A 12,047-nucleotide genomic window follows, 5' to 3' on the forward strand; every position below is an offset into this window, starting at 1 on the left:
AGTACATCATTGTTCACAAAAAATCTCGAGAAAAGGCTGACATCTTCTACTATAAAAATTGATTTAAAAAGAGTTTGGATTTTTTTAAAAAAATATTCATCATGATGTAAAAAAGAAAAAAAAGCAAGGTTGCAGACATTATTGTTGGCGCCAACAACAGCTAGTTGACTCGCGCCTGCTGGCATTGAAGTTGAGTTACCAGCACAAAGCACTCAGTTGCATAAAAGTTCATTGCAAGCATTGCTCGAAGAATCAACAATCCTTTGACTGCACAACCCCTGTATTGCACCATACAGCTACCCCATATGTCACAAAATCTACCCACCGCGGGATTCTCAAGGCACAAAATGGGCAGCACCGTCATCAGCCTCAAACCTGTCGAGGACGAAGTCAACAAGTCTACACCCCTGGACAGAGCCATTTCAATGTCCTTCGAGCTTCCCTTGACTTCCCATTCGGCCCAAACATCCATGGCTTCAAGCTCGTCAATGACGTTGAGTTCTAGGGAGGGGAAAGGATAAACACTTGGGAGAACATCTGGCATATAGTTTTCGGAATAATGTCCTGTATCGCCAGAACAAGAGTGGTAGAAGAGCTTTCTGCTATGCTTGGAGATCCTTCGCGTGGAACGTAGTTCCAGTCAAAAGTCGCCTCAGCCGAAGGAGGTCGACTCGTTTTAGCGGGAGGGGAAGGTAAGTGAGGCACAAATCCTGGGTGCCGGGTTGTTCTGGTGCAGAAGCACTGCAAGCTGATACTACTACTGATAGGAAACACTCGCCAAGCTTGGCCCTTTAAAGTTGACGATCGAGGCGAAATTGGGTACAGCAGGTAGGTTCTCGATCTTGGTGTCTCACAGCCCTACACTTCTGCAAGTTTACCGATGTATTATTAACCCCTCTTAGCCTGCAACCACGGAGACCCTAACCCCATTACTCTCTTGAAAAAACTTCGACTCCTCCATGGCTCGCTTCATCAGCAGCGAACAGGTCATATGGCTGTCGTATCCCATCTGGCAGCTTTGCGAGACTCGAAAGTGAAGCGAACTTCTCTCCTTCTTCTTCTTACACGCCGACTCCTCCCAAGACCATGCCGTCGTGGACGCCCACCAGTGGGTAACCTGTGAATAACCCATCTAGCGTGAGAAACCACTACACAAGCGGATCAGGGAGCTTGAAAGGACGAAGTTGACTGGGGATCAGGCAAGAGAGTTGCAGACGGGAAAAATGTGCCAGGGACTGCAGCTAATGAATACAGTGAGATGGGGTTTTTGGAAGAGGTGAAGAAGTAGTTGAACGAACCGCCAATCCGTCCCATAGCCTGAAAAAAAAAAAAAAACTTCAAGTTGGAAGACATCTCTTACTTATCATAGGGTCATGTGACTACCTAATTTTCACGCCACCAGACCGTGTAATGATTTACACGTCTCCGGCAACTAGGGCAAGGCTGACCAAAGCAGGACCAGATAGACTTGACCTGGTCGATTGGGGTGCAAGACATCCAGAAAAGCCTAACCTTTGTGAGAAATGGAGAGGTTGGGAACGCAACCAGATCACGATCGGACATTCCCCTCTCGGCGGGATCGATATGTCATGTTGCTGGGGATGTCAAGTTATCCTAGCAATATGCGGCGTAGAAGTTGCATTTCTCAGCTGCAGTATTTTTCATACGAGTTTCTGGATCAGTTTCTCCATATTTGACACTTACCACCAGAGAACGAGACGAGGTGCTCGTAATCTTTGGTGTGGAAGGTTTGTGTTAGGGGTCCCCAACTTCTTTATAGTGTGTATAGTTGTCACTCTTACTGACTCAATTTTGAATTGTAGGCCTGAAAAATCCTTAGATTCTTAGTCCGGTATTACTTTCCGATGGAGGAAACGGATCTCCAGCCACTTTCGATATGTTAAAATCATGGATTGACAACTGCACAAGCAACCACGAACGTTGCTCCTTGATATCAGGGCGCGACCCGCCGCTGCCAACCAGGGTACTGGACCTCGGTTTCAGTGATTCGGACCCAATCCGTCTGGTTGAATCAGCGGGAATGAGAGAACAGTACATCTGCCTTTCTTACCGCTGGGGTAAGGGGGAATTCATGAAAACTACAAGTGCAACCATTGATCACTATAAGCGTGGCATAGCGTTTGAGGAGCTTCCACGAACCTTCCAAGACACAGTCAAGAATCACGCGTATGCTCGGCATACGCTATCTCTGGATAGACGCTCTCTGCATCATCCAAAATGAACCTGACCTTGCTGATTGGAAGCGAGAATCGGTTAGGATGGCCGAAGGTTTTCAAAACTCATATATAACCATTTCCGCAACCTGGAACAATTCTCCCTTTGATGGTCTGTTTAAACCGCTTACGCCAGGACAATACGGGCCGGTAAATGTTTGCGTGGTTAGACATCCAGTTGACGGTCCCGGTGCAACAGAGTTTGTCGCCATTGGTCGTGGATATCCTTTGCTTTCACGAGCATGGACATATCAAGAGCGACTACTACCACCTCGGGTTCTTCATTTCAACTTGCACGAGGCAACATGGGAGTGTCTGGAATCACACGCCTGTCAATGCCCTCAATTTGACATGCCAAACTTCACCAAAGCTTCGGTAAATACAGTATTTGATGAAGATCTGATAAAATCGGACTTCTATAACGTTGTCTTGCGACAACGCGGGGCGGAAACAATTTGCCAGGATGACACACCTTTGGACTGCTTATGGAGACGGATAGTTTCTGGATACTCGCCCCGAAACCTCACCGTCAAGTCAGACAAGCTAGCTGCTGTCTCGGGGATAGCTGACGTTATATAGCGGGCAACTGGCTGGAAATACCTAGCTGGCTTGTGGAGGAAGTCGCTCCCACAAGACCTATGCTGGGCTGCGTATAGTTATTCGGACTGGAAAGTTGTAGGAGATTCTCCGAGACAACCTCAAACCCGACGCTCACCCACTTGGTCCTGGGCATCCACTGATCAGTTTATACTGTGGCATCCACCGTTATCCAGACGAGATCCTGACTTCATCAACCGCTTCCAGATCCATCAACATGTCGAGATCCTAGATGCTGGCTGCACATTATCTACTCCATCAGCAACAGGCCCAGTGGAGGACGGTTATCTCGACCTGCGATGTCACATTATCCAAGTCAACTAAGCAGCGCTAAAGACGAAAGTCTATCGTCGACCGGATAAACTAGCAACGCGGCGAGATCAAGTTCACGTGGATCAAGGTCAAGAATCGCTGAAAATGAGAGATGGGCCATTTTACCTTGTGCCAGTGATGAGCTATGATGGCTACTTGGATATGGGGCTTATTCTCGCGCCTACGAAAAGCCGTCCGAACTGCATGGCCCGTGTTGCGTTGTACACAAGATTTGCTAAACGGTGCGTGCCACGGACAGGGTGGAGAGAACGTCTTGGTATGACGCCGTTGTGGGAGTTGGCACTCGCCAGCGAGAAAAAGACGATCAGAATTGTATGACGATGGGAATGGTGGCAGTGGAACGGACATTGCTAGAAGGAAATAACACTGGGAGGGCAATCCTCCAATAGGTCAGCAAACTGAACTGGCACTGATACTCACATGAAGTGTCACGGTGAGCACCCTGCAAGTCATGTGTGTTTCTTGATCTCTTTTGGCTGGATACCTAGCTATGGCAGTGATGCTCTATTGAAGGCGGCTGTCTTGGTGTACATAGGATGCGTTGTAGTTATGGACAAATTCTTGCTCCTTCTCATTTTGTTGAGACTACCCCTGATTCTCCCCTGTGTCCCTCCGTTGCCTCGGTAACCACGTCATGTATCCACTTATTAGGCGCCTGCATATACTAACAAAAGTTAGGGATCTTTTACATGAATAATCAGGGTCAGAGTTAGGTATAGGGGTGCTAACAAACTCGCCACCTACCAGTTTCCCGTTATCCTGAAAGAGCATCATCCAAAAGCCTTGAGTCTGCATACGCTTGGACAGTTGTTACGTGCGGACAGCTCTATCCACCATAAAGGAACCGATATTCATGTAAAAAAGATCCCCGGCTTTTGCAAGTATCTACGGGTAGATATCCATCTATTCTATTGTTCTGCCAAGGTAACGCGCTGACATAACCCAAATGAGTTTGATGATGGTATCCATGTGTCACTTTACAATTTCGGTCATTGTATAATAAGAGGCCTCGTCTTATGGTATTGCGGATATGTCTGATTGTCAAACTGATCAGAAAAAAAGAGAGAGAGAGGGAGGGAGGGAGGGAGGGAGGGAGTTGAGTTGAAAAGTCTTCAAAAAGAGGGATAGAAAGACACTGCGCGATTCATTATTGAGTTGGCAGAATGGACCAAGGATCCCTCGCTTCAACCATTTCGGCTAGCTTTCTCGCTGCGGGCGTTATTAAGGGCATTTGCAAAGCTGCGGCAAGGCATAATGAGTAGGCAGAATAGCTGCTAGTTGTTCTGGGGCCTGCGTCACTTGGTAGGCGGTGCCATCCCCTTGCGTTGTGCATTAGGCTGTGTAATGTCACTTCCATACTGCCACGTCCCTCATACTCCAAAGTTCACAAAAAAAGGACCTCTTGTGACCAAGACTTTGACAACAATATTTGAAGCCCCTTCTACCTATCCTGCTATTACTTTCAGATCACTGGTTAATGGCATTTGTCATTTAAGTTCGCACTTTGCAGCCCAGCCAACATGTGTCCCTGGAAGATCTCACTCTCGAGCAGAAAAAACCATGATAAGACACAAGAGGTTTAAGGATTACCGAATCCTTAAGATCTCATTAACTGGCTCGCTAAGCATCCGGAAAAGATCACACGCTTTGCGAGGCATGAAATGATTGGAAAAGCAACAGCGTTTTCAAGGTTTATTGGGGACGTAGAGGTCATTTGTCTGGGTCTCATCAAGTCCACTGATTCAGGCAATAACATCCGTTGCTGGGGCTGCCGACTGTCCATCGAGTTCATGCGGGGTTATTCTTTTTCGGAGATGCCTGCTGTTTTCCACATTCGTTGTATGATGGCAGGAATCTTTCGCCTCAACTGGTGCTGGGCGACACTGACTTGCTGTTTACATTGACGGTATCTGGGATTCATGGTAGGTAGGCCAAGTATCTTCCCGTATCCTATGTCATTCAACCTCTTCTGCGAGATGTGACAAACTAGTAACCTATGTACTGTCTTGGTAGGTTTACCAAAATCCATAAGGCATCCCTCCTTTGCCTCCTACCTTCACAGAGAATGGTACTGGCTCTATCATCGCTTTCGAAATGATCCATGACAGGCTTGACAACTATACGGCATCCCATGAACGTTGTACGTCAACATCCAAAGGCATCACTGGTGATGTTTCATTTTCCACTAGAGTTCTTAGGTAGTCTAGACAGGATTCGACTCCTCGAATGCGAGGGCATGAAAGGCCAGTACATCGCGCTTTCATACTGCTGGGGCAGATACTATGTGATTACACGCCCCAAGGACTGACTGTTAAGTCTGACAGATTAGCCGCTATCTCAGGAGTGGCTGATGCTTTTCAGAGAGTGACACAAAGGCACTACCTGGCCGGTTTATGGAAGGAAACTCTCTCTTCGAGAATCTTTGCTGGTTCACTGCCGTAGATTCTCGCCAAAGTCAAGATCCAAGGACCACCCGACGCTCACCCACATGGTCATGGGCAGGTATTGACTCCCAGATCGAATGGGACAGCGCACTGGTGATGCCAGAATTACGGAAGCGTCACCTCATCACCGAACACGCCAGGGTGTTGGATGCTGGATGTACCTTGGCCACACACTCAGCAACCGGGCCGGCTTTGGATGGCTACATCGACTTGGAATGTTGCCTCGCTCCAGTGTCGTTCAAGCAGTTGAAGAAGTATATAGCCCGGGTAGAGGCGGATCTGGACTGGCTTACTCGTGGCTGAAAGAGGAAGACGGTCCGTTCTACCTTGTCCCTTTGGTGACCTTTGGCTCTTTCTGCATCTTAGGGCTTATCCTCGCCCCTGACAAATATCGCCTAGATTGTATCAATCGGCTCGGGTTGTACAACAGGTCTAATGTTGTGGGTAAGAAGACTCTGAAAATGGCCCTCGGCTGGCAGATGCCATGGGATATGGCGTTAAGTGGGGCAAAATCGAAGGTCAAAATTGTATAAGTCACAGTTATTCTTCTGGGACATCTCGAATCTTTTTGCCACACTTTCTTTGTTGGCTTTTCTTGTTTGTTACGTTGGGACTCAATTGTGTAATATATTTTTTTTAATTTCTGAACTTTTCGCACGTCCCGAAAAATTCATATTTACATTAACTGAATGTGATAAAACTTACGCGCATATCGGGGTAACGTGCCCTTGGTGGGCGTCTGTGGTAAGATCATGCTCATTGCTTTTCCATAAGACGGTCAACCTCCTGGCGTCTGGTGCGCGAAGAAGTTGCAGGAAATACCGCAAGTTCGTCCAGCGATGATTCGGCTCAGCACCTACTTGTCTCGTGTTTGATCCTCCTATTCTTGAACCCAAACTCCTCAGTCACCAAAGCTGTTAACGCTTACTATATTCATCTACGTAGCGACCAGATTTTCGGCATTTGTCAACAGAATTCAAGTCAGTCCCCCGGCATGACAGATATGGACTCCGACTCTGGTGCATCCGGCTCAACAACCTCAAACGCGGAGTTGGCTGATTCGATGCTTGCGCTCAACCAAGAGTGAAGTCTAATTCAGCCGAACGTTTAGGATGGGGAAGGGGTCATGGGCGACGATAGGCCTGCTCTGTGCAGAAAATGGGAGGATTGGAAGCGTGGCACCATCATCAAGTTTTGCATTCCTGACGAGCCATCAAGACCAATGGTTTTTTTTTGACCATATCGTATCAGCCGTTCATGAAGGGACTTCAACTTCTGTACACCATTCCAAAGGCACAACAGTATCCGAAATTTGCGAGTCCAACCCCATATGTAGAGGCTGCATCTATTTAACAGCACTTGGGAAATACTGGGATTGGGACAACGACATTGTTATCCTTCCACGTGACATTTACGGACAAGAATATCCGTGTTTGGCTGTGCTGTTCACGCTTTTTAACCGAAGTTTCGTGGTATCTGGTGCTAAAGGTAACATCGCGACTGATTCACCCATCAATAAGTTTCATTGTTCTGATTCTTTTGGATCATAGGTGTCTCAAATCCATGGGGTTTACCCCCTATGTCCCCATTTGACGGAGGGACTGAATCTCACCTAAGTATGAATAGGGTAAATGGTTGGCTCGAGAACTGCTTATCCTCTCACAAGCGTTGTGCGGTTGCATTAGTATCTTCGGACAATAATCCCCCACTACCAACCAGAGTGCTTGATCTGGGATTCAGGGAATCTGATCCTATACGACTTGTTGAAACCAGGGGAGAGAAGGGACATTATACATGTCTTTCATACTGCTGGGGCAACTCGGCGTTTATAAAGACGACAAAAGCAACCATTGGCCGCTACCAGGAAAACATCGGCTTTGATGAGCTTCCACCTACCTTTCAAGATTCTGTTAAGATCACTCGTGGACTGGGTATCCGTTATCTTTGGATAGATGCGCTTTACATCGTTCAGGATGACGCTAAGGATTGGAAACGTGAAGCCGTTCGCATGGCTCATGTTTATCAGAATTCGTGTCTGACCATTTCCGCCACTTGGGCCGACTCACCTAAGCGTGGCCTGTTTAGCTCACGGACGATCTTGGAAGAAGAGCCTTTCATCAGTCGCGTATTCGAGCATGCGGAAGCAGATGGAACAGAGATGATACAGGATGAGGATTCTCCTGTTCTCGCTCGAGGCTGGACGTTCCAGGAACGTTTATTATCACCAAGGATTCTTCATTTTCGCAAGTGGGAGATAGGATGGGAGTGCACAGAATCCATCGCTTGCGAATGCCATTTCTCGACTTATGCTAAGAACACGGAGCTCTTTGAGCATGCGAGCCGCTTCGAAAGGCTCAAGCTAGCCTTCTCCCGATACATTGCGGGCGAAGAGGCAGCAGGAATAGTCCCAGAGAAATTATGGAAGATGTTAGTCGGGAGTTACTCATCTCGGAACCTCTCTATCAAGTCCGATAGGCTAGTTGCGATCTCCGGAGTGGCAGAATTAATCCAGAGACGGACAGGATGGCAATACTTGGCTGGGTTATGGAAGGAAACACTCCTCCAAGATTTAGGTTGGGCAGCCAGTGTGTCCAGCAAGATAGCCAAGTTGAAAGGTTTTGGTAGCCCACACTGGCAGGCTGCTGAACAGTTTGAACGCCGTTTCCCGACCTGGTCTTGGGCATCGATCGATGAGAGCGTTTCTTGGCCAGGGGAACAGTGGCTTACCTTGAGGGTGAAAGACACAGACTGGATGCATCACGCACAAGTTATAGATGCTGGCTGTACATTGGCCACGTCGTCGCCAACAGGTCCGGTCCTTGATGGCTTCATCGACATGGAGTGTCCCCTCGCGCCTATCAGATACACAGAGCTACGGATCCTAACTACACTAAACCGTTACAACTCATCGGTTGTAACCTTGGATCAAGGAATCTCGGCATCGCCATACCGAAAGGACGGACCATTCTATCTAGCACCTTTATGCACCATCGATAGCTGGCAGCAAGTGGCCCTAATATTGATGGCTGCCAAATGTTCACCAAACTGCATGGTCCGTATTGGGAGCTGCTGGTGGGGGTACAACGAGGAAGCTTCAGCAAGCTGTCTGGAGCGAATGATCATTAATTGGAAGTGGAAATTGGCATTTATGAAGAAGAGACAACGGATTAGAATCGTATAGCGAGCGAAGTGAGATGGTTGTCATCAGGAATCCCATCCGAAAGGACGTCACGACTCATGGCTATCGGGTAATGGTTCTGATGATGATCACCCCTGTCCTTGATGCTGGTTATGTATATCGGTGAACTCCCACTTCAATTTTACGAAATAACAGCTCTATTTGAATGGTTAAAGTACCTAGTAAGCAGGAGATACGTAGACACTCGTCCTAGTCCCTTGGACTTTGGACCATTGTTTCTCATCTTACATTCCGGTGATACAGCATAAAGCACGTGAAGTATGTATTGAATAATGTGGGATGACGTCTGTTCCGGTTTATCAAGGTCACACAACGTCGGGGAGAAAAATCGAGCCTTGGCTTTGTTTGGCAGGGATTCCCCATGGAAGAAAAGGGGGAACACTACAGGAGGAGGCTCAAAGTGCCGAGAATCTTAAGATGACTGCAAACTTCACTCATTTACTATTTCACAGGTTAGGGGTCCAATTATTTGAGGAATCTCGGTGTATTGACAACTAGAAACAGCAACGGAAAACTCTAAAAGTAGAAAGAAACATTAAACGAGAGACGCAATGTAGGACAAGAGCAAAGGAACCCATCGACCCAAGATCGTCGCATGCTAGACATAGACTCTTCCACACCGCAACATCTTGCACTCCACCTCCGGACTCTCTTCCCCTTGAAGATGAAATGAGATGACCATGAGCCGCCCAAACACCCAGAACCCATATTTGACTGTGTGTATGAGATATGATGAAATGTTTGTCCCAACTGCAGCGCAGCGATGCCTTCTTGATGATTTGTCATTCCCAGTCTATATTTATCCCCATGTCATAAAGTGTGTGCAAGATTCCCAGAAAAGGGCGAAAACGTTTGACCGATGGATGGTGAGATAGAGGCAGGAGGGGGGATTAAATATTATATGTACAATATAGCCCGACCGAACGGTTTTGAGAAGAGCTGTAGCTGACAGATTGGGGACCAAACATTGACTTTGCGTTTATATATCGAGAGCCAAATATATATTCATATCCAAAGTTGCATAGGATAGGTAACACAAAGAAGTGCCCTTGCATCCCTTATCCCGAGAACCGGGGGACAAGCGAAGTCAAGCTTGGTGATGAGAAAGCATCCCTTGACAGGAAACTCAACTCGCCCATCCTCCACGAAGGAAGAAAAAGGATTAGGAAAAAAAACCCCGACAACCCTTTACCAATTCCTCTCACCACATACTCTTTTATGCACCGAAGACATCACCGCAGCCCCAGTGCTGCTCGCAGTTGCAAGCACCGGGAGCCTTCCACGGGTCATCGCGGAAGGAGAAGAAGACAGCCTTGCTGCCGACCTCCTCCTCGATGCTGTGGATGGCCGTCCTCTGCTCCTCAGGGCCGGCGCAAGCGACACCGATGCAGTTGCCGGCCTTAGGCCAGCCGGTCTCCATGATGTAGCCGGTCTTGCCGCAGATCTTCTCGACGATAGCCAGCTGGCCGGCAACGAACTTGCCGGCGTCCTTGGGCAGGGTTCCGGCGTTGAAGTAGGCGTGGGCGTTGCAGGCGACGACATCAATGGCCTGGCAGATGGGCTGGACGTCGTTGTTGAGCCAGGCGGAGACGACGTCGGTGGTGGTGAAGGGGCCGGTGTAGCCGACCGAGGAGAGCTCGCTGCGCACGTGCTGAATCAGGCCGGCCAGCTGGTCGACAGAGCAGAAGCCGTTGAAGAGAGCCTCGTTACCGACGACGCAGAGGTCAACGAGATCCCACTGCTTCCACTCCTTGAGGGCAGAGATCTGAGCAGCGACAGTCGGGTTGCCGTTGTCGCAGCCAGGAGCGCCGATGAAGATACCGACGATCATGCGCAGACCGTTGGCACGGGCAGCAGCGCCGACGTTGGGCAGAGTATCGCAGTCAGTCGAGTAGACGCGCAGGGTCTTGAAGCCGGCGCCAGCGATAGCAGCGACATCGGAAGAGACCTCGGCAGCCGTCTTGCAGGTGCCGTCCTCACGGAAGGGCGTGTAGGTCATGGCCCAGTGCTTGCCACCGCCCAGCTTCTTGGGGCCGCCAGAGCTGATGGGGGTAGAAGTCTTGGCAGGAGGAGGAGGGGCCTGGCTGGTGACGGGCTCGGGCTTGGGGACCTCGATGGCCTGCGGAGCCGGCTCAGGGGCAGAGGTCGGCTCAGAAGGAGCTGGGACGCCCTCAGAAGTGAAGGGGCAGACATAGACGTAGTTGGTCTCAGTGATAGTGGTGGTGACGGCCGGGGCGGTGTAGGTGCCGGGCTCGTAGGTGGTCAGGGTCGGGACGGCGACAGTGGCCGAGGGCTCGGTGACGGTGACCGTGATGGGGGCAATGGTGTAGGTGCCAGGGGTCGGGCACACATAGGTCGTCTCGGTGACGAAGCTGGTGACGACACCGTTCGGGGCGGTCGAGGTCGTGGCGACGGGGCATACGATCTCGGTGGCGGTCTCGACGATAGTGGTCACACCGCCCAGGGTGTGAGTGCCCGAAGGCACCTGGGTCGTGCTGGCGCCGCAGGTGGTCACGGTCTCGGTCAGGACGATGGTCGTCGCCGGGAAAGTGTACACACCCGTGGTCTCGCAGGTCGTGACGATTGGAGTCGGCACGGTCGCGGGCTCACTCGGCGGGGGAGCCGGGGCCGCAGTGGTCTCGGGAACGGGCGAGGGCGAGGGCTTGGGCGTCTCGGCCGGCGGCAGGACTGTTGCGTAAGTCAGCATCTCTCTGTCCTCACCTCTCACTTCTCACGTCTCTCATTCTCCCCTCCTTCCCCCCCTTCCCCCCTGCTGAGTCTCGTCCTCTTTTGGATCGGTCACACATACTGGTCGCCTCGCCGTAGATGGTGCTGTAGATGGTCGTGCAGGTCGGCACGCAGACGTCGGCGGTAGCCAGACCCGTGGAGAGGTCTTTCTTCGCAAGATGGCGGTGAACGTTGCGGTGGCCGTGGCGGCTGGCGCTCGCGCTGCCGGCGAGGGCAGCAGCCGCGGCAAGAACAGCGGCCTTCTTCATGGTGACGGCGACTCCGTGGCTACGACGGCGAATGGACAGACAGCAACGGCGACGGCTCGGGAGATCGAGATCGGGATCGAGGGGCTAAAGGGGGAGCGCGTTCTTTTTATTTTCTCTAAAATAAACACACCGAGAAAAATAAAAAGAAAACTCCGGCCTGAGAGTCTTCTTTGCCTTGTTTCGCAACAAACGAGTGCCCGCTGAAGGAGTGAAGCGGTGGTGCGGAAATAAGGTAGAAACAGAT

At 50.0% G+C, this 12,047-nt stretch overlaps 1 protein-coding gene across 1 annotated transcript; it reads right to left on the reverse strand.

The window, feature by feature from the left end:
• Positions 1 to 10,023: 10,023 nt before the first annotated feature.
• On the reverse strand, positions 10,024 to 11,803 carry CTHT_0059730 (hydrolase-like protein; the record flags this gene model as incomplete). Its single annotated transcript, XM_006696228.1, has 2 exons — positions 10,024 to 11,495; positions 11,617 to 11,803. The coding sequence occupies 2 exons, from the start codon at positions 11,801 to 11,803 to the stop codon at positions 10,024 to 10,026; spliced, it is 1,659 nt and encodes a 552-aa protein (XP_006696291.1).
• Between the last annotated feature and the right edge of the window lie 244 nt (positions 11,804 to 12,047).

The sequence above is a fragment of the Thermochaetoides thermophila genome (assembly GCF_000221225.1).
Source record: "Thermochaetoides thermophila DSM 1495 unplaced genomic scaffold scf7180000011821, whole genome shotgun sequence".
NCBI lineage: Eukaryota > Fungi > Ascomycota > Sordariomycetes > Sordariales > Chaetomiaceae > Thermochaetoides > Thermochaetoides thermophila.